The sequence below is a fragment of the Macrotis lagotis genome, chromosome X (assembly GCF_037893015.1).
Source record: "Macrotis lagotis isolate mMagLag1 chromosome X, bilby.v1.9.chrom.fasta, whole genome shotgun sequence".
In the NCBI taxonomy this organism is placed as follows: domain Eukaryota; kingdom Metazoa; phylum Chordata; class Mammalia; order Peramelemorphia; family Peramelidae; genus Macrotis; species Macrotis lagotis.
Window position 1 is genome coordinate 420,947,308 of NC_133666.1, and position 19,627 is coordinate 420,966,934.

Here is a 19,627-nt window from a genome sequence, read left to right on the forward strand (position 1 = left end):
CTTCTATCGGTGGCACAGTGCATAGAGTGCTGGACTTGGAGTCAGGAAGACCCGAGTTCGAATTTAGTTTCAGATGCTTACTAGCTATTTGACCCTGGTCAGATCGTTTAACCTTTGTTTGCCTCAGTTTACTCAGCTGTAAAATGGAGGTGATAAAAACAGTACCTACTTACTAGGGTTGTTATGAGAATAAAATTAGATAACTATTAAACATTTTATAAAACTTAAAGCATTAATGGGTGTGTATGTATACACACACACATATATACTTACATACACATATATATGATGTAAATTCTAGTTATTATAAATGCTAGTTATTATGTTATAAAAGACTAATCAAATATATGTTAAAGGCTATAGTTTCACCTTTTGTGAAAACCAAAGAAATCATCAAAGAAAAATGCAAAATCATTTACAGAAAACCCTTATTAGAAATTATTTCTCATAAATTGACTCATATCCCATGTCCTTGTATTACATCTTTTATGCTGATAATTCAGGTGGTGCCTTTAAAATTTGTCTTTATTTAATGATGCTCTTTCAGCATTAATAAAACACATAATTAGAAAATTCTTCCAAAAGTTGAAAATTTTTAGTGTTCATTAGCATGTACTCTGAAAGAAGTATTTCTGAGTCTAGCAGATCCCCATGTTTCAATCAAATAGAATATATATCTGATTTTTTTAAGTTTCCAGATACATTTTTTCATATTTTAAAAGTAAATAAAGAAGGGAAGGGAATACACATTTATATAGTATTTACTATGGACTACACACTGTGCTAAATACTTTACAAATATTATCTCATTTGATCCTCACAACAGCTCTACAAGGTGGGTCGTATTATTGTTCCCAATTTAAAGTTTTGGAAACTGAGACCAACAAAGGGTAAGTAACTTGCCCAATGCCACATAACTATTAAGTGTTTAAGGTCAAATTTGATTCCAATTTGAGGTCTAGAACTGTTCTTCTAGCTGTCTGCTTTAGTATATAGTTTGTTGTTTTCTCTGAGTTAACAGACATATGGAACTCGAGTTATTTTCATTGAATTTTCTCACTTTATTTGTCAGAATGTTTTTTTTTAAACTGCTCCCAAGGTTGCAACATGACTTATGGAAAGGAAATTATCATTTTTTGTAGTCCTATATCATCATGCATAACAGACTGATTTTTGTAATGTGGGTACTGATTGGTTGTTAGTAATGGTATATTGAATAGGAAGAATGCAAACAGACCCTTCCTGGCTCAGCTCATCCTAGTGCAGAGAGTAACAAGAAACTTACTTTGAGTAGTAAGCCAAATAAATGTGACATGGAGGTCATAGCATGAAGGTAGATATGCCTCTTCAAGACCTTCTTTTAACAAAGAGTCATTTCTCTAGGGGTGGGGGACCATTTTAGCATTTTTTCCTATGTTTTCACCTTTCACCAGTTATTTTGCTGACCTCTCTGCCCCCTGCAAAATCAGTTAATTGGTTCATAACTATAGATAATTCTTGTTAGTCCAGAATTGTCATTACATTATGGTAGGGAAATTCTGAGATACAAACTCTCCCTATCTTTGTCCACAATTCAGATAAGGAACTCTTCCATAATTCATTGTCTTACATAGTTGTCTGGGATACTTTGAGGTTAAATGACTTGCCTATAATCATATCTCTGGAGGAGAATTTGAACTCAGGTCTTTCTGATTTCAAGGCCTGCTCTTTGTCCACTACACCAAAGAAAAGCACCTTTGAGCTAATTTTGAACAATTTTCTTTCAGTGGAATGAATTTAGTTTATAAGTCAATTAAAAGATCATTAGGAAATTAGTATATGACTGTGTAGAAAGTTTTTAAGGCAAAATTACAGTAATTTATGATAGTCTCAAAATTAGGAGAGAGGTTATTTTTATCCAAATCATTATGGAGAACAATTCATCATTTAACTACTTAAAGAAATCAAAATGAGCTCTGCAGTGAGTTACTTTAAAGATATGTTAATATGGTTCTCTGCAATTTAAGTAATTTATTTCAGCAGTCTATTTCTCAAAACTCATTTCCAGCAGTTCCTGTTCTCTCATTACAGTTGTTATGGTCAATTTTTTTAATCCCATTGGAAATAAAATAAAATATATATATACCAAAACCCTAATCTAAAAGAGAAGCCCAAAGGTGAACCTTCTTAAAATAACATTACATTTCTGGAGTGGCTAGGTGGTGTGGCACAGTGGAAAGAGCACCGCCCTGGAGTCAGGAGTACCTGAGTTCAAATCTGGCCTCAAACACTTAATAATTACCTAACTGTGTGGCCTTGGGCAAGCCACTTAACCCCATTGCCTTGCAAAAAAATCTTAAAAGAAAAATTACATTTCTGATTCAGAGTAAAACAATTGTGATACTCTCTTGATTTCAAATAATCAGGAGAGTCAGCAACTTAGATAAAAAATTTAGAGCATGAGGGAAAAACCTGGACAGTGGACTATTTTAGAGGGAATATACCAAGTGAAATAAGAAAGGCAAAATGGAAAAGTGGAAGAACAGTGGACCTAGATAAGGAAACAAGGAGAATTTAAGGGCTGATCTCAAATAAATCCCTTCAACTTTCTGAGCCTCAGTTTCTGGAAGATGAAGGTATTTGTGCTAGCTAAGCATAGTGTTGATGTAAGGATAACACCTTGTAAATTGTAAACTATTGTATAAGATTAAAGCAAGATCAAGTGTATTGAGAATATTATTTTGAGTAATGACCTATTGATAAACTGATATGAAGAAATTTTCATATTTAGGTCAGGGAGCCAAGAATTCAGTTCAATTCAAAGAGTATTGTTGTGTCTACAATGTACAAGGTATGGCTATTCATGAATATAAGAACAAGCAGTCTTGGATATAGAAATAAGCCTCTGAGCTTGTGAATCTTAAATGCTATTTTTTGTCTGTTTTCTCCGCAGAGTTACAGTGAACCTGTTGATGTAAAAACCTCCCAGCCTCCTCAGCTGATTAATTCCAAACAGTCAGTGTTCCATGGGCCCACCCAAGCTCATTCAGCCCTCTACCTAAGTTCCCACTATCATCAACAGCCGGGAATGAATCCTCATGTAACTGCCATGCACCCTAGTCTCCCCAGGAACATAGCTCCGAAACCTAATAACCAAATGCCAGTGACTGTCTCTATAGCCAACATGGCGGTGTCTCCTCCTCCTCCCCTCCAGATCAGCCCACCTCTTCACCAGCATCTCAATATACAGCAACACCAGCCAATCACAATGCAGCAGTCAATTGGAAACCAACTACCAATGCAGGTCCAGTCTGCCTTACACTCACCCACAATGCAACAAGTAAGTATTATTTTGCTAATTCTTGGCTCTAAGACTCTTTTGTTAACCACAGAGCAAAATTACTTGCTATAATAGTTGAGAAAGGACTTTTATCTTTTTTTCTGTACTGCAGAATTGGGTTGTACTTTTTACAGCATATCAATGTAACAGAAGCTTTTAAAAAGTATGAAAATAGTAAAAGGAAGGTTAAACAGTTAAAAGTGCAGATTCAGAAAGGTAGAACTGTTTGTATGCAATAAATGTAGTTCTGCTCTTTGTGATAGTAGAGTGGTGAGCATGTACATCGTAAGGTCATAAGAATTCTTAATGCTGTTTCTTTTCAAAATCATGGGTTCCATCATATATAATCTATTTGGTTACCAAACCACATCGACTTGTGGAGCACCACTGAGAAGCAAACATGCCAAACCAACTATCTAGTGCTTTCTAGTTCTTGGGAAGATGGAAAAAAAATGTCTTTTATTTGATAGCCTTATGCAGCCCAGTTAAAATTGGGTGATATAATCATACTAATGTTTCCTTTAGTAGAGGGCATTACTGGATCAACTCCTGAAGCCTCAGTTATTTCTTATCTCACAATCTGTGGGAATATGAGTTTAATGGAGACGAGAAAATTTAAAAGGTACTAGGCATCAACCTTATAATCTGGATTTTACAGAAAGCTATTTGTATATTTCAGTTTATATTTATATTAAACAAATTTTGACTTCATAGGAATTTTTTTCCTATTAAAAAAACTTGGGTATTTGAAAGGAAAGAGATAAAAATGATTTTGCTGAACAAACATTTCAGAATACTGAAAGATCCTAAAACCAGTGCCTAAACAAATTAGGATACTGTGTACAACCATTAAATTCACCTTATTTTTCAAACCAAATAATATAATGATCACTGGAGGTACTACTAAAATATCCAGATTTTAGATCCTAGAGAAAGCTAAAAATCTAAGCACCATGTAATTTATATTGTAGTGGACAGGAAAAGGAATCATATTCAGTTAAGAATTTGTTGTTAAGACTAACATTATTATAGATTACTGCCTGTTTTTTGTCAGACAGACAATTTCCAGGTCTGGGAGATCTGGCTCAGTTTTCAGATCCAATTAGTTGGGAAGAGTGATCTATTTTCTCAAGTCCACCCATGGTCCTTGAGCCAAAAACACTGATAATCATCAGCCCCTTTTTCTTGCTCACTCCCACCAAATCAGTTGCTCCATTAGAGAAGAAAAATAAGAAAAAATTCTTTTCACATCTGTATTTTGTACATTTAAGAGAGTTTTTGTTTGGGGTTATATTCTTTGCCTGTTATAAAGAATACATAGGTGGCACAATGGACAGAGCACTGAAGTCAGGAGGACCTAAGTTCAAATCAGGCATCAGATATTTAATTATTACCTAGCTGTGTGACCTTGGGAAAGTCACCTAACCCTATTGCCTTGGGAGAAAAATAAAGAATACATCTTTGCTCTTTAATAATGTTGTTTGAAAATCTGTGTTACATTATAGTAAATTAACTGCTTAAGATGATATAGGGAATTCTAGTTAATTCAGTATCATGGTTGATTGAAAGTTAGCATGTAGTTCATCCATGGACTAACAGATTTTAAAACTATTACAATGCAGTAAGCCAAATGAACAAGCATTTATTAAATACCAACTTTGTGTTGGGCTGTGCTAAGTCCTGGAGCTATGATCTACAAAAAAGAAAGGTAGTCCCTGCACCCAAGGAGCTCGCAGTGTGCTGGTGGAAATAGCACGTAATAGAAAGCAAGAGAGTGGTAATGGAGGATATACCAAGGAGTACCCATCATGGGGGCATCTTGCTCCATTGATTTGGCAGAGCAAGAGATGCAGCATGAGTTGGCCCCAAAATCCAGGATCTGCCCTCTACAAAGCAAAATATTAGGAGGAGTTTGGCTCTCTATCCTCCTACCCTCCAAACAGAGGGATGTGTTATCAGGCCATAGTGATGAGATTAAAAGTGATAAGTTTAACCTATTAGGAGTATCTCATGATGAGCATAACCTGAGAGGAGCCTTCTCTTTCCTGGAGTTGTAATGAGTAATAGTAGTATAAATGGCAGTGCTTCAGGATCACCATTATCAGCATAATTACTTATTTTAATAAGAAATATGTAATTATTTAGTAATAAGTATTATTAATTAATACTACATTACCATTATTAATATAATAATAACAAATTATTAGTGATTTCTAGGAAACTGTTTCATTTTGACATTGTATCCTCATCACCTATCACAACAGGTTATGTATAGGGGATAGAGATATTGGTAAAAGGAACTCTTAACATGAGAAAATTCCTTTACCAGTGCAGGTTAGCACAGTTCTGAACCTGTTAATTAATTTTCCTAGCATCATGAACTATTCTGTGGGTTTTTGAAGCAGGACCCTGCCTCTCTTATACAGAACAACTTAAGTGGTTGTTGATTGACTGATTGATAATAAGAGATTCTGAGAATGAGAGTAAGCTCAGTTTTTGATGGTGATAAAAACCTGAAAGCCTAGAAGAGATCTCACTAGAATCAGTTGGGGAGTTAGAGGGGGATAAAGAAAAGAGAGAAAGAGAGGCAATAATGAAGAGACCTAATACATAATGGAATATGGAAGCACTTAAAGAGCAATTGTGACTTATGAGTCAATATTAGCTGAATTTAGTATTTTCTGTAACTTCATTCTGTTCTCTTAGGTCCAGGAAAATTACATAAAGACATGGATTTACATGTTAAAGAACCCTTTATATGAAGATTCTATGGGGTGTAGTTGCTTCTTTTTTTTTCAAGGCAAATGGGGTTAAGTGGCTTGCCCAAGGCCACACAGCTAGGTAATTATTAAGTGTCTGAGACCAGATTTGAATCCAGGTACTCCTGACTCCAGGGCCAGTGTTCTATCCACTGTGCCACCTAGCTGCCCCAGTGTAGTTGCTTCTTATTACGGTTTAGCTCAGTTAAAAAAAGGTCAGGTATATATTCTAAACAAGTTCAAAGTATACCCTAGAAAGAGATACAAGGGTATCCAACCAAAGAGACCTTATAGTTCCAGACAGAGACAGCAGAAACTTGCTCCTTTGCTTACTGCAACTGATTATCATTCTGAAAGTAAGAGACTCAAGGTGATTGTCACACACACACACACACACACACACACACACACACACACACACACACACACACCCCCTCTTGGATCTAACACAATATGTCTACTCCCTGGTCTGAAAAGGGAAACACCATGCCAGCAGGCCATATTGGTGATCCATAAAGTCCAGTCTCTCTACTATTCGGTACAGGAAAATAATCAATCTTTCTCAAAGTTAGTCTATTTTCTTTCCTTGAACCCAGTTACTGTTCATCCTGACTATACAACCCTATCTTGGAGCTTAAAGTAACCCAGGTTAACTACTAGGTCATTGTTCTAGACTACCTTTAAATGAGTCTTAGCAACTAAAAATAAGTAAGGAAAAATCACAGATTACAAATGAGAGGAAATTATAAAATTACCATATATATATATTTTTTTAAAGTAGATGTGCTTCATTCAGATGGAGGAGGAATGGTGTTTTTATTTTAAAAATTCCAGACTATGTATTATTAAAAACCTCATTTTTTTTAGAAAGTGTTTTAATTGGAATTGGGTAGAAAGTCAGATTAGGCCACTTCTAAGATCAGAAGATTATAGTTTTAAAATTGGAAGGTACTTTAGATATCATCTAGCCCTCCTTTTACAGGTCAAGAAGCTTAAGAACCCTAGAGGATAGGTGATTTGCCCAAAGTTGTCACACAGGCAGAAATTAAATAAGAATCATTTCTAATTTAAAGAGTCCATGATTCTCTGATTGCTTATCTTAAAACATTCATGCTAACATCCTTTTAGAATGTTATTTGCCTAAATTGAGTTCAAGTATATCACCAAAAAAAGCCACTAGACTTTATTTAAGTCAATAAAGAAGGCAGACATAGTGTAGTCCTATATTAGAGACAACTTTGATTTCTACTATCTTTGTGGACCTGGTCAAGTCACTTAACTTTCTAGATCTTCCAGACAACAAAATGAGAAGCAGTTTACTTTTGTGGATAATGACCAGGGATGTGCTGGTAATTGTTAACATCTGAGCCTGGGGGGAAAAAATACACACAAAACATATTTTAAGTTAAATTCATTTTTAAATGACCAGCAGTTATTATTACTTATGCTTACATATATCATCAAGTATTGCTCTCTCTCTCTCTCTCTCTCTCTCTCTCTCTCTCTCTCTCTCTCTCTCTTTTGTTGCTTGCTGTTCAGTTATCCCAGGCTTGTTCGACTCTCTGTGGCCCCATTTGAGGTTTTCTTGGCAAAGATACTGGAATAGTTTGCCATTTCCTTCTCTAGCTCATTTGACAGATGAAGAACTGAGACAAATAGGGTTGTGACTTGCCCAGGGTCACATAGCTAATAAATGTCAGAGGCCAGTTATCCTCAGGAAGTTGGGTCTTCCTAATTTCAAATCCAATGCTCTATCCACTATACCAGCTAGCTGCCTATTTCAATTTTTATCCCTATCAAATACTGTTCTTCCTCATTTTCAGCTTCTACCTTTAAAAAAATCAGTCTCTTGGGGTGGCTAGGTGGCACAGTGGATAAAGCACTGGCCTTGGAGTCAGGAGTACCTGGGTTCAAATCCAGTCTCAGACACTTAATAATTACCTAGCTGTGTGGCCTTGAGCAAGCCACCTAACTCCATTTGCCTTGCAAAAAACCTAAAAAAAAAAAAAAACCCAGTCTCTTAATTAACGAACATTTATTATATACAAGGTGCTAAATACTTAGTGATGGGGATATAAAGACAGAAATGAAGCCGACCTTACCTTCAAGGTGCTTACAGTCTTATAGTCTTGTAATCTTTATTCCTAAAGCATTTCACATGACTCACTCCAATGAAGAGGCTGAAGTTTCCTCTCTGTGATCTCCATTAATAATTAAAGACTAGATAGGCAAAACAATAGAAAGAGGAATTCACTGCCTCTCCACTTAACACAAAGCCTCATTAGTTGGCATTCAGAAAATATTTAAATAAATGAATGAATAAACAAAAGTTCAGCATGAATTGAGTTACAAAAATAAAGTGTAGAATTTTATATTCCGAGGAATCATATTTGTCTTTTTATTCCCAGTGTTCTACACATGGTAGATACTGAATAAATTCCACTTAAATTGAATCGATGTTGTTTTTTAAATGGAATAGACATCCATTTAGAAGGTAGTTTGAGCATGATCTTTCTAGCAAATAGAAGAGAGTGGGAAGGTTATTAGATACCATCTAGCCTATACAGGTTTATGAGACTAAGACCCAAGCATTTTCCAATATGTCAATCATTTATTTATACTTTTGATGGCACTTTATCTGCTAATGTCATGACAATTTATTTTAGAATCCAAACTATTCTTCTTATGAAACCATATTCTACCCAAGTATGTTCATATATTTAAACAAAAAAGTTAATATCTATAGTATTTTTAAAATAATGTCTCATATTTCAGTATTCCTTTGGTTATTTTCTTTTCCTTTAGAAAATGAATGTATACTACAGAATGATTGCATAGTCCACCAGGAATAATAGTCTCATTTTTTCTAGTATATATTTTACACAGCAAACCGATGGACCTAGTTTATTTGTCCAGAATCCTTCCCTTTTTCCTGCTCCACTATATTGTTGAATGAGGTCAAGAGAAAAAAATCATTAATATCTGTCAACTTCCTTTATAACCTTAAGGAAAAATCTTTGTATGATATCACACAGACAGATTTTCAATTTCCTTGTGTAATAAACAGATGCTTTAGGATTTGGATGTAATTTAAAGGTTTAAAAAAAATCACATTGAGATTGATGAATAAATCAGTTGTGAAGACAAAAACATTGATGCCTGTTGAAAATACCTCTCCAGACAGGCAGGAAATGAAATTAGTTCCCCGTAAAGTGTGGGGATGAGGATCACTGCTTAGTTGTGCTGCAGGCTTTTTAGGACTTGCAATAGTGGCACAAGGAAACTGCTAGGGCTACAGAAATCTAATTAAAGAGCAAATGTCCCTTCTGACATCAAATTAATCTTTATCAAGTTCCCTATTTTTATTTCAATCTGGCACCACAAAATGAAATTTAAAATTCTAGGCATGTTGCAAAACAGTTGGCGATTTTTCTCTTGAGTATTACAATGCAAAACATTCAGTATTGTTTAATTAGACCTCTCAGCACACTTGTTTTAAAATTTTTATCATCAGAGTTTGTCATAGAATTAGATAAATAATGACCCTCAAATGATCCACAAGTTTAATCCCAGTAATAATCTCTTCCATTTTAACTGGGAAGAAGTTGGAAGAATAATCATTTACATAATGATTCTGCTCTTCTCTTTTTGGCCTTCACTTTTAATCTCATTAATAACCTTCTGTAATTTAGACATTGTAATGCTAAGATATTAAATGTTTTCATCTTGTACATAGTTTTTGTTTTTGACCTTGTTAAACCAATCATTAATTTATCCAACCTTAGAAAGGATTAAATGGAAATACTGTTTTCCTAATGGTCTGCTCTCCAGATGATTTTCTCAGAAAAGGCAGTAGTTATTGAGTTTTGTTTTGGTTTTTTAGAATTTATCTAAGGGGCAATGGGATTAAGTGACTTGCCCAAGGTCACATGGCTAGACTATTAAGCATCTGAGGCTGAATTTGAACTCAGGTCCTCCTGACTCCAGGGCTGGTGTTCTATCCACTGCACCACCTAGCTGACCCAGTTTGTTGAGTTTTTTTAAATTTTTACTTGGCTCAATGTTTTTCACTAAATCAAGACTTTTCCATCATAATATTTTAGAATATTTTATTATTGTGTACTTTTTCCTTTATATAAAAGGGGTGCTGTGTTCACTTTGATCCAATATTTCTTTCCTACATCTCTTCCACCAGAAGTTCTTAGTAGGATTCATACTGATGGTTTTTGGATGGGTATTAATTAAAAGTATAAAATGAAGCCATTAGTCCTATTACTTCATTTCACTTATAAGAGTTTACTCCCTCCTATGTTTCTCATACTGCACTACGTACAGACTGTGAAAGATCACAGCAGAAGCTGTACAACAAAGTAACTGATGATAAAAGTAAGAATAATCAATCCATCAATCAGTCAACATTTATTAAGTACCTACTTTGTGCCAGGCATGACCATAATTAATACATGCCTGTTCTTGGAAGATGATTAAAATTCTGAGCATCTAAGAATTATGTGGATGCTGAGAGAAAGATTTGGATTGGAAGGGACTGGTTGGAATTTACTTCAACTCATTTTTTAAAAAATAGCCATTGAAGACATATTATGTGTAAGATTTTGTACTTGCTTCTGGGAGTATAAAAATACATATAGCATAGACCCTGACTACAAGGAGTTTACACTCTAGTGTGGGGAAGGTGACTGATATGTATATGAGTAATTTATGATAAAAAGAGAGGGTGTAACAAGTTTGAAATACAGATCCTAGGAAAAGGATAAGAAATTTAAGGGAGGCAGAGGGAAGTAACCAGAGGAGGTCAGGAGCTGTTAAGTCACCCAAAGCAAGGTCTTAAAGAAATGGATCCACTTCTAAAGAAGACAGACAAAGGAGCAGAGATCATCCCAGGTATGAGGGAGGGGAAAAAAGCATATGAACAAAAGCAGGGAAACAGGAGAGGGAAGGATGAAAATGAGGGTTTAGAACAATCCAGTGAAGCAAGAATGTGCAGCATGTGAAAAGGAGTAGGATGAGATGAGTCTAGAAATACAGAGAGGAGCCAGTTTATTAAGGCCTTGGCTCTTGGGATCTGAAGTTAATGCTTTATTTAGTAAGCAATAAGTAGTTAATCAAGGTTTTTGAGTGGAGGAATGATAAGAGGAATGACATCATCAGAGTACTACATTAGGAAGATTACATGCCAGCAATGGAGTCATAGTTTGATGCCAATCTACCATTTTAGATTTATCTCATATACTCTACTTTATAATTAAATCCACCTATCCTTCATTTTCCTCAAGCTTTCTCCTTGGGATGAATCAAAAAGAACATAGCCTAATGTTGGGAAATCTATTTTGGAGGCTGTTTTCCAAAAGATTTCTCCTTTGCCCCATAGCACTCTACTTTGCATTAGAGTATACTTATCTACCTAACATTTTATAGTAGCATGATGTGGTAGATGAGCTTGGAATCAAGGAAACCAGGTTCAAGTCTCACTTCTGACCCATATTAACTATATGACCTTGGCTAGTGATTTAATCTCTCAACATTTCTAAACCCTTACACTCCTAAAAGTTGATGTCTTATTCCTCCTACTAGACTGTAAACTCTCTAAGTTTAAATCTCTACCCTATACATTTGAACCACCTAATGAGTCAAGGACCTGCGTGTAAATGTACATATCACTAGTTTTTAGCACAATTCCTTGTGCATAAAAAGAAATGTATATGGAATTTGTTTAGAAATACTGAGACCCTGAACTAGCATAGTAACACTGTGACAGTGGAAAGGAGGAGATAGATGGGACATATTGCAAATGTATTGGCATATTGGCAACTAGGTGGCACAATGACTATTGTGCCAGGGCTGAGGTCAGCAAGACTAATCATCCTGAGTTCAAATCTGGTTTTGGACACTTACCAAGTGTCTGACTCTAGGCAAGTCACATAACCCTATTTGCCTCATTTCTTCATCTGTCAAACCACTCCAGGATCTTTGCCCAGAAAACCTCAAATATATCATGAAGAAACAACTGAACAACAACAACAATATTACCAAGGTATTAAAAAAAAGGATTTGACAACTGTTCCTATGTGGTAGGTGTCAAAGAGACAAAGGTGACTCCAAAATTACCAGATTTAGTGATTGGGAAGATGCAAGTGCCATAAACAGAGGGGGGGGGGAATAGAACTCATCAAATCCTCTACCATTCAAACCCCACCACCACTAGCACCCCCAATACCAAAGTCATCAGTAGCTCTTTAGTAAGAGACCCAAACTATCTGTTCTGGATCTAATCAGAAAGGTGCTATGTAGTCCGCATGAATCCAAATAACTAGTTTAGCTAATTGTTTATTTTTTTCTTCTGATTGTTTTAATATCCAGTTTCAGATTTGGGGTAGGAACAGAAGAGAATAAGCATAAGAACCTATTATATGCCAGCCACTATGATAAGCTTCTTACAAATATTATCTCATTTGATCCTCACAACAAAGGTTCTATTATTATCCTTTTTACAATTGAGGAGATTGAGGCAAATGGAAATTCAATGATTTGCCTAAGGTCACACAGTGTTTCTGAGGTCAAATTTGAGTTCAAGACTTCCTGACTCCAGGTCCAGCATTCTATGCATTGAACCATCTAACTGCCTAATGAGTCAAGGACCTGAGTGCAGATCTTAGTACTGTTATTTATTTCTTTTGAACTTGGGCAAGTCACTTAAACTTTTTGACCATAGTTTTTCCAAATATAATATGAGGAAATTGGACTAATTAGCCTTTGAGGTCCTTTTTTGACTCTTAATCCTTGCTAAATAGTCACATCTTTAGTGAGGATATATGCCCATCATTGTGAGCATTATCCCCATCATTTGATTTTTGCAATTAAATTGAAAAACATAACGTTTTTTTACCTCCCATAAAGGAAGCTTTTGTCCTCAGTTTCCCTACCTGTAAAAGGAGAATATAGGGCTACATAATCTCTAATGCACCTCCAACTCTAAAGCATATAGAAGATGCCTGTGATTTCTACAACGAGAGACTCCTTCTACCTATTCAAATTGGCATCTCATCAACTTTTTATCTTAAAGAGTTTAGGACCCTGGGAGTTTAAATGACTGGCATTATATAGTATAATAGAGGTCAATAATTATGATGATAATAATGTTCATTTAATACAGGATATTATTTCATGTGCATTTAGATCAGGTTTTTAAAAAATAAATAAAAGACCAAGGAAACAAACATGTTTAAACTGAATTCTTGTCTTGTCAGGCATTTCAAAATTCTTTATGATATTGTATCTTCAAATCATAATCAATAAGATACAATATCATAAAGAATTTTTTAAGATCAAATGAGATTAATTTAAATCTGGCCTTAGACACTTACTAGCTGTGTGACTAAGAGCAAGTCACGTAACTCTGCCTCAGTTTCTCTATCTATAAAATAAGCTGGAAAAGGAAATGGCAAACCACTCTAATATCTTTGCCAAGAAAACCACCAATGGGGTCATAAAGAGTGGGACACAACTGAACAACAGCCAAGAATTAGGTGCATGGGATATAGTGTTTTCCTCCTTTGTACTGTTGTCCATGTTTTTTATTGCAGTGATTTTTAAAAAAATATTTTTGTTTTATCTATAATAATTTATAATAAAATAAATAATAATTTTTGAAATAGTGCCTGACCCATAGTAGGTATTCTATAACTGCTTATTCCTTTTCCCTTTCTCTGAATTTTTCCAAGATGAAATGCACAGGTGAGATATGTAGTAGAAAGACAGTTGTTATTATATATTAATTGTTTTATTTTAGATATTTCCAGCAAAGCTTGGTTGGATTATTCTTGAATTCATCAGACAAACCGAAAATAATTCTTAGATTGATATTTGTTTTCTTGATCCATCTACATATTTTAGTGATTCTGTCTTTGAATTTCTAATGACTCCTAGGACTGAAAGTGAACCCTTCATCATACAAGCATATTGAAAGAATCTTCCTGAAATCTGATTATTATGTCCCAGTTAATAGACCTTTCAATTAAAAAATATTTGCTGTACCTTACACTTTTCTCTTTCTCTGCTTTCCAGTGGCAAATTGTTATGAGTCCTTCTCTCTACATTAGTCCAATAACTGCTCAAAAGCTTTGGTTGATTTTGTGTTTAGCTGAGAAAGAAGTACAAATAAAAGAAGAAGCAGATGGTCTCTTTGTGATTGAATGAAGAAAAAGGGTTTTGAGAACAATGTGTGAATAGGTGTAGTCTAATAAAACACTCAGCCACCTGCTGCCTGCATCCTTCAAAAAAAGATTCTGTTGCATATTCTGAGAATTAACTACTAGGGTATCTTTAGGTTTAATGAAGGAAAAAGTAAACTATGAGGGTTATAGAAGCTATTTCCCTCATGTTTGGATTCAGTTATCATCTTTCTAGTTTAAATTTTTCTTTTGTTTAACAACTTTATGCTCTAGTCTAGAATATAACTTTGTATGAACTAACAGGTTTTCAAATCAAGATGGCACAATGGATGGAGCACCAAGCTTCCAGTTAGGAAGATGCATCTTCCTGAGTTCAAATCTGATCACAGATATTTACTAAACTATGTGACCCTCAAGCAAATCATTTAACCCTCTTTGCCTCAGTTTCCTCAGCTGGGGAAAGAAAACCACTCCAATATCTTTGCCAAGAAAACCCCAAATGGGGTGATGGAGAGTCAGACATGACTGAAAATTAAGTGACTGAACAACAACAAAAAATTAGCTACATGGGTCGTGACATTTACCTCCTTTGCATTATTAACTTGTCCAAGTCCTAATTGTAATGACTGACATTTAAACAATGTTCTACTATTTGCAAATCAGTTTGTGTGAATTGCATTATTTGATCTCTAAGGATCATAGTGAGTAGTTTTGAGACTATTCAAACCTTCCTAACTTCAGGACTCATTCCAATTTGTTTGTTATCAATAGATTGATAATGAGCAAATGTCATTCTAAAGACCTGATTTCTTTTTCAGGGGTTTACTCTTCAGCCTGATTATCAGACCATTATCAATCCCACATCTACAGCTGCACAGGTTGTAACCCAAGCAATGGAGTATGTACGTTCAGGCTGCAGAAATCCTCCAGCACAGACCGTGGACTGGAATAATGACTACTGCAGTAACGGGTAAGCAGCCAGGGAATGTCAACTTTATTTTAAATCACAGTTAGAACATAAGTAACATCCTTTTTTTTTTTAAATGAGAGGTGAAAGGAAGATGAAAAGCCACATCTTTGTCACTTTTTCTGCTACTTTTTTTTTTTAAAAAAGCTCATCAGGAAAAGCTCTTTGCATTTTCTAAGCCAAAAATGATGCTCCAGGAATTATGAATCAGACTTCTGGCTCTTCCAGTAAGCCATGCCGTTTGGTTAACTTCATAATGGTATCTCTGCTCACCCCCATTTTCCAGATTACCAGTGACATCATTTTTTTAGAACTACAGTAGAATATGTCTGTTAACAAGCAATGCTTAAGTTTTTACTTTAGAACACTCAGGCACTCTTTTAAAGGGAAGCAAAAATGGGGTGGGGGTGGGAGATTGAAAAGAAACCCTGCCCTCTCTTGACCATCCAGGGGTATGTAGCCAATATAACCACCTTTGTGTGTGTGTTTTTTTCTCCCCATGCAGGAGCATGCAGAGGGACAAAGCGCTCTACCTTACCTGAAAATCGGAGATCGCCTCTTCTTTCCAAGAAGGAATGCAGGGAAGTCTTTTCACCATGGATTGCTTTGTGCAGTCAAGGCAGTTCTGCAATTTATTAGAAAATTCAAGTTGCTAAGCACTTAGGACTATTTGAGCTTGTGGGTCACCCACCCAGGAAAAAAAAATAGTAATGCTTCTTTCTTTATTGTTTCTCTCCCCCTCCCACACCCACCTCCTAAATCCTTTACGGACATTGTTTTTCTTCTTCCCTGAGGGAACTTGGACCATTCAGATTTTATGTTGGTTTTTTGTTGTGAAGTGCTTCGCTATAGTAACTGCCTTAGCAACTGTAGATGTCTTGGATTAAAGTCCTGGATTTTCCATTGGTTTTCATAATGGGTGTTTATATGAAACTACTAAAGACTTTTTAAATGGCTTGATGTAGCAGTCATAGCAAGTTTGTAAATAGCATCTATGTTACACTCTCCTAGAGTATAAAATGTGAATGTTTTTGTAGCTAAATTGTAATTGGAAACTGGCTCATTCCAGTTTATTGATTTCACAATAGGGGTTAAATTGGCAAACATTCATATTTTTACTTCATTTTTAAAGAACAACAACTGACTAATAGTTCTATATTTTCAAAATATTTGAGAAAAAAATATTCCCAAATGAATTTAATTTAAAAACCAATTGGCTTTGTCTCATTGATCAGACAAAAAGAAACTTGTTGGGGGAAGCGCAAACACATTTATTTTGTACTGCAAAAAAAATTGCTTTTTTTGTATCACTTTTTGTGTAATGGTTAGTAAATGTCATTTAAGTCCTTTTATGTATAAAACTGCCAAATGCTTACCTGGTATTTTATTAGATGCAGAAACAGATTGGAAACAGCTAAATTATAACCTTTACATATGGCTCTGTATTATTGTTTCTTCATACTGTGTCTGTATTTAATCTTTTTTATGGAACCTGTTGCGCCTATTTATGAAATAATAAATATAGGTGTTTGTAAGTAAATTTGTTAGCATTTTAAAGAGGTTTCTTTGATGTTTTAACTTTTGCTGGCAAAAAAAATTCACACCTGGTGTGAATACTTTATTATTTAGTTTTTACAGTGACATGAATAAAGCCAAACCTGCTTTTCATTTAGCAGCAAATGAAAGTAACCAATCCTTATTTCTGCATTTCTTTGGTTGATGCAAAAGCAAAACGATTCTATTTAAGAACTTCCCTTCTTAATCCAATGAAACAGGGAACTACCCTAAAAGACACACGAACCACAAGACTAAACAAATAAAAGGTCCTCCATCTAAAAAGGGTTGCTTCTTGGTTCTCAGTCCAGTTTTAGTTTATAAAGAAAACTTTAAAAAAGAGTAAAATAGAGAAAACCAGCCTAACCTGACCAAAATGCCTCCTCCAGTTACATTTAATGGACATTCAAAAAACTTATGTGAATGAATGAAGTAGGGTCGGGGTGGGGGTGGGGGGAAGGGTGTGGAAAGAAGGGAGTTAAGGGAAACACAGCCGTCTAAAATGCCTCCAAAAATAAAAAGTGAGTGACCAAGGCAGCAAGGAGAAAGAAAAAGAAACTCAGAAGCAAAAGTCAATCAGAAAGAATGAGATTCTTGTTGTCCTTTGTGGCCACTACATGCCTCTTCTCCCTCCAGAAGTCCTGTACTTGTCAGAGAAATTCCATGGGGGCAAGAGACCTGCAGAAGAATAGAGGCTTATGAGAATCTAGCTGGACATGTGCACTTTTTTAGATCAAAGAGCACTAGAAAACTAGACCCTTAATGGAGGATAAGCATCCAGGTAGCTAGTCTAGTTGGTAATCAAGGGAATGGCTCATGTCTCTTTCATGCAGTGTGTGAAATAAACTTAGCAATTTAACTAAATACAAATATATGCATTGTGTAATCCAGTCAGAATTAAAAAAGACAAAAGGTATGCTTGCTTTGGAATGATTTTAGGCATTGTAAAACCTTGAATCACTTGAGCATGTAATAACTAATAAATAATGCAGATCCAATGTGATTATTAAAATGACTGTAGCTGAGAGCTCTAATTTTCCTGTCTTGAAACTGTATAAGAACTCATGTGATTGAGTTCACAGCTTATTGTTTGTCTGTTTAGCATTTTAGAAATATACCAGCACTACTAATTACCTAATGTCTTTTATTTATTATATTATGATAAAGTAAAATTTTCAAGTCGCATTAATTCTAAAATGAGAAGGTAATTACTAGAGTGAGAACAACCCGATTTGACTTTGACAGGCAGTTTGTACAGGAAAGTACTATGTTGTTTACGTCCTTTCTAGAGCAGGTGTACAACCAGGGTAGGAAGAGTGTTGAAATTCAATACCAAATACAGTAAAAACATAAATGTAAATAAAAAAAATACATCATGAATAAAAATACTTATCATGTGTGACCGGATTCTATTTAATTATCCATTGGTCTCTAAAAGAAAAACCCCAGCCAGAGGATAAATCCCAAAAGGATATTTTGGAATAATTGATTAGGCAGAAAAAGATATGTGCCTATCTTGACCCCTTTCCTGCCTCCCTCTCCCCATCCCATCAAGATTCTCAAACCCAGGGGCTGCTAGGTGGCACAGCAGATAGAGCACCAGCCCTGGATTCAGGAGTACCTGAGTTCAAATCCAGACTCAGACATTTAATAATTGCCTAGCTGTGTGACCTTGGGCAAGTCACTCAACCACATTTCCTTAAATAATTAAAAAAAAGATTCTCAAACTCAAAACACAGAGAGAAAGGCACTTTTATCAGGATGAGCCTCTAGGGAAATGAGACATTTTCTAAGGAAGAATTTTCTATATTTAGTAATGTAGTTCACCATTCTAGAATCATTTCTAGACAAAGTAAATAAAGAGCCATGGTTCAGATAAAATGGCTTGCTACATGTATAGATGTAACTCTGAGAGACAATGTCAAACAGGTGAAAGTGAGAATCTAGCTGGACAATTCTTTTGTCCTACAGATAAAGAAATCTCTAGTAAATTTAGTCATGATCATGAACATGGAGCTTCATCATCACATTCAGAAAGCATCAACAAAAAGTAAGAATCATTAAAAGGAAGGCAAATGATGGGGGCAGGTATTGAGGGAATAGAAGTGAACGATCTGATTATGCTGATGTTCTTCCAAATGTTAAGTCAGAGTCAAAGTCAATAATGGAAAGTTAGGCAAATAATGATTTCCAAAGAAACCAAATTAACTAACATTACTAAGGATAAAAGTTGTTCTCTGGGACTGTTTTCATATTGATATATTAAAGAGACAGAGTAATCTACTGAGATGCGAATAGTCAATAGGAAACCATGACCAAAAAGATCCAGAGTTTATAAGGAAGAAGTGGAAGAAAAGCTCTCTAAATTCAGATTTAAGAGTTGATAAACTAGTGACCATATTCCTGTTCTCTAAATTCCTTGGGATAGTTGTTGAGCCCTTTAGAAGGTGCACTTGGGTAGCAAAGACAATCAGTTTTGACTCCAGCTTTCAGAGATGGGTACTCTATAAGTCCAAGAAAGCAATGAGAAACTGCATAGGCTAATAACTTTTTTCCTTTATGAGATGGCTAACTTTAGGCTAATTCTCAGAAGTCACATTGCATTAAACTGACCATCTTTTAAATGAATCTCTCTATTATCATTTCATGTTTTTAGGGTATCAGTTATAGTTTGCAATACAAGTCCAACTCCATTCTAATAAATTTGCAAGGGTTTGTCCTTGTTCATTATTGCAGTAGAATTTGGAATTGTCCAATATTAATAGAAACAAATAGATCATCAGCCAAGGTTTGGAAATTGTTTTATAATCATAGCCACTGTATTAGTCTTTGTCATAAT

General features: G+C 35.2%; 1 protein-coding gene and 1 long non-coding RNA gene across 3 annotated transcripts in view; one reads left to right on the forward strand and one right to left on the reverse strand.

Annotated features, from left to right (window-relative positions):
* The window catches only part of LOC141497325 (uncharacterized), a 120,878-nt gene extending 104,923 nt beyond the window's left edge, over positions 1-15,955 (reverse strand). Inside the window, exons 1-2 of the long non-coding RNA XR_012471297.1 lie at positions 15,773-15,955; positions 8,181-8,298 (exon numbers count right to left, since the gene is read on the reverse strand). This is a non-coding gene — a long non-coding RNA (uncharacterized LOC141497325). The remainder of the gene's footprint in view (positions 1-8,180; positions 8,299-15,772) is intronic.
* TOX (thymocyte selection associated high mobility group box) overlaps positions 1-17,204 on the forward strand; it is a 322,052-nt gene extending 304,848 nt beyond the window's left edge. Inside the window, exons 6-8 of one of the 2 annotated variants that reach the window (XM_074199973.1) lie at positions 2,933-3,319; positions 15,086-15,237; positions 15,740-17,204. In XM_074199973.1, the coding sequence (XP_074056074.1) occupies positions 2,933-3,319; positions 15,086-15,237; positions 15,740-15,776 (576 nt within the window). In that variant the 3' untranslated portion in view covers positions 15,777-17,204. The remainder of the gene's footprint in view (positions 1-2,932; positions 3,320-15,085; positions 15,238-15,739) is intronic. The other variant, XM_074199972.1, reaches the window with a different exon arrangement.
* The last annotated feature ends 2,423 nt before the right edge of the window (positions 17,205-19,627 follow it).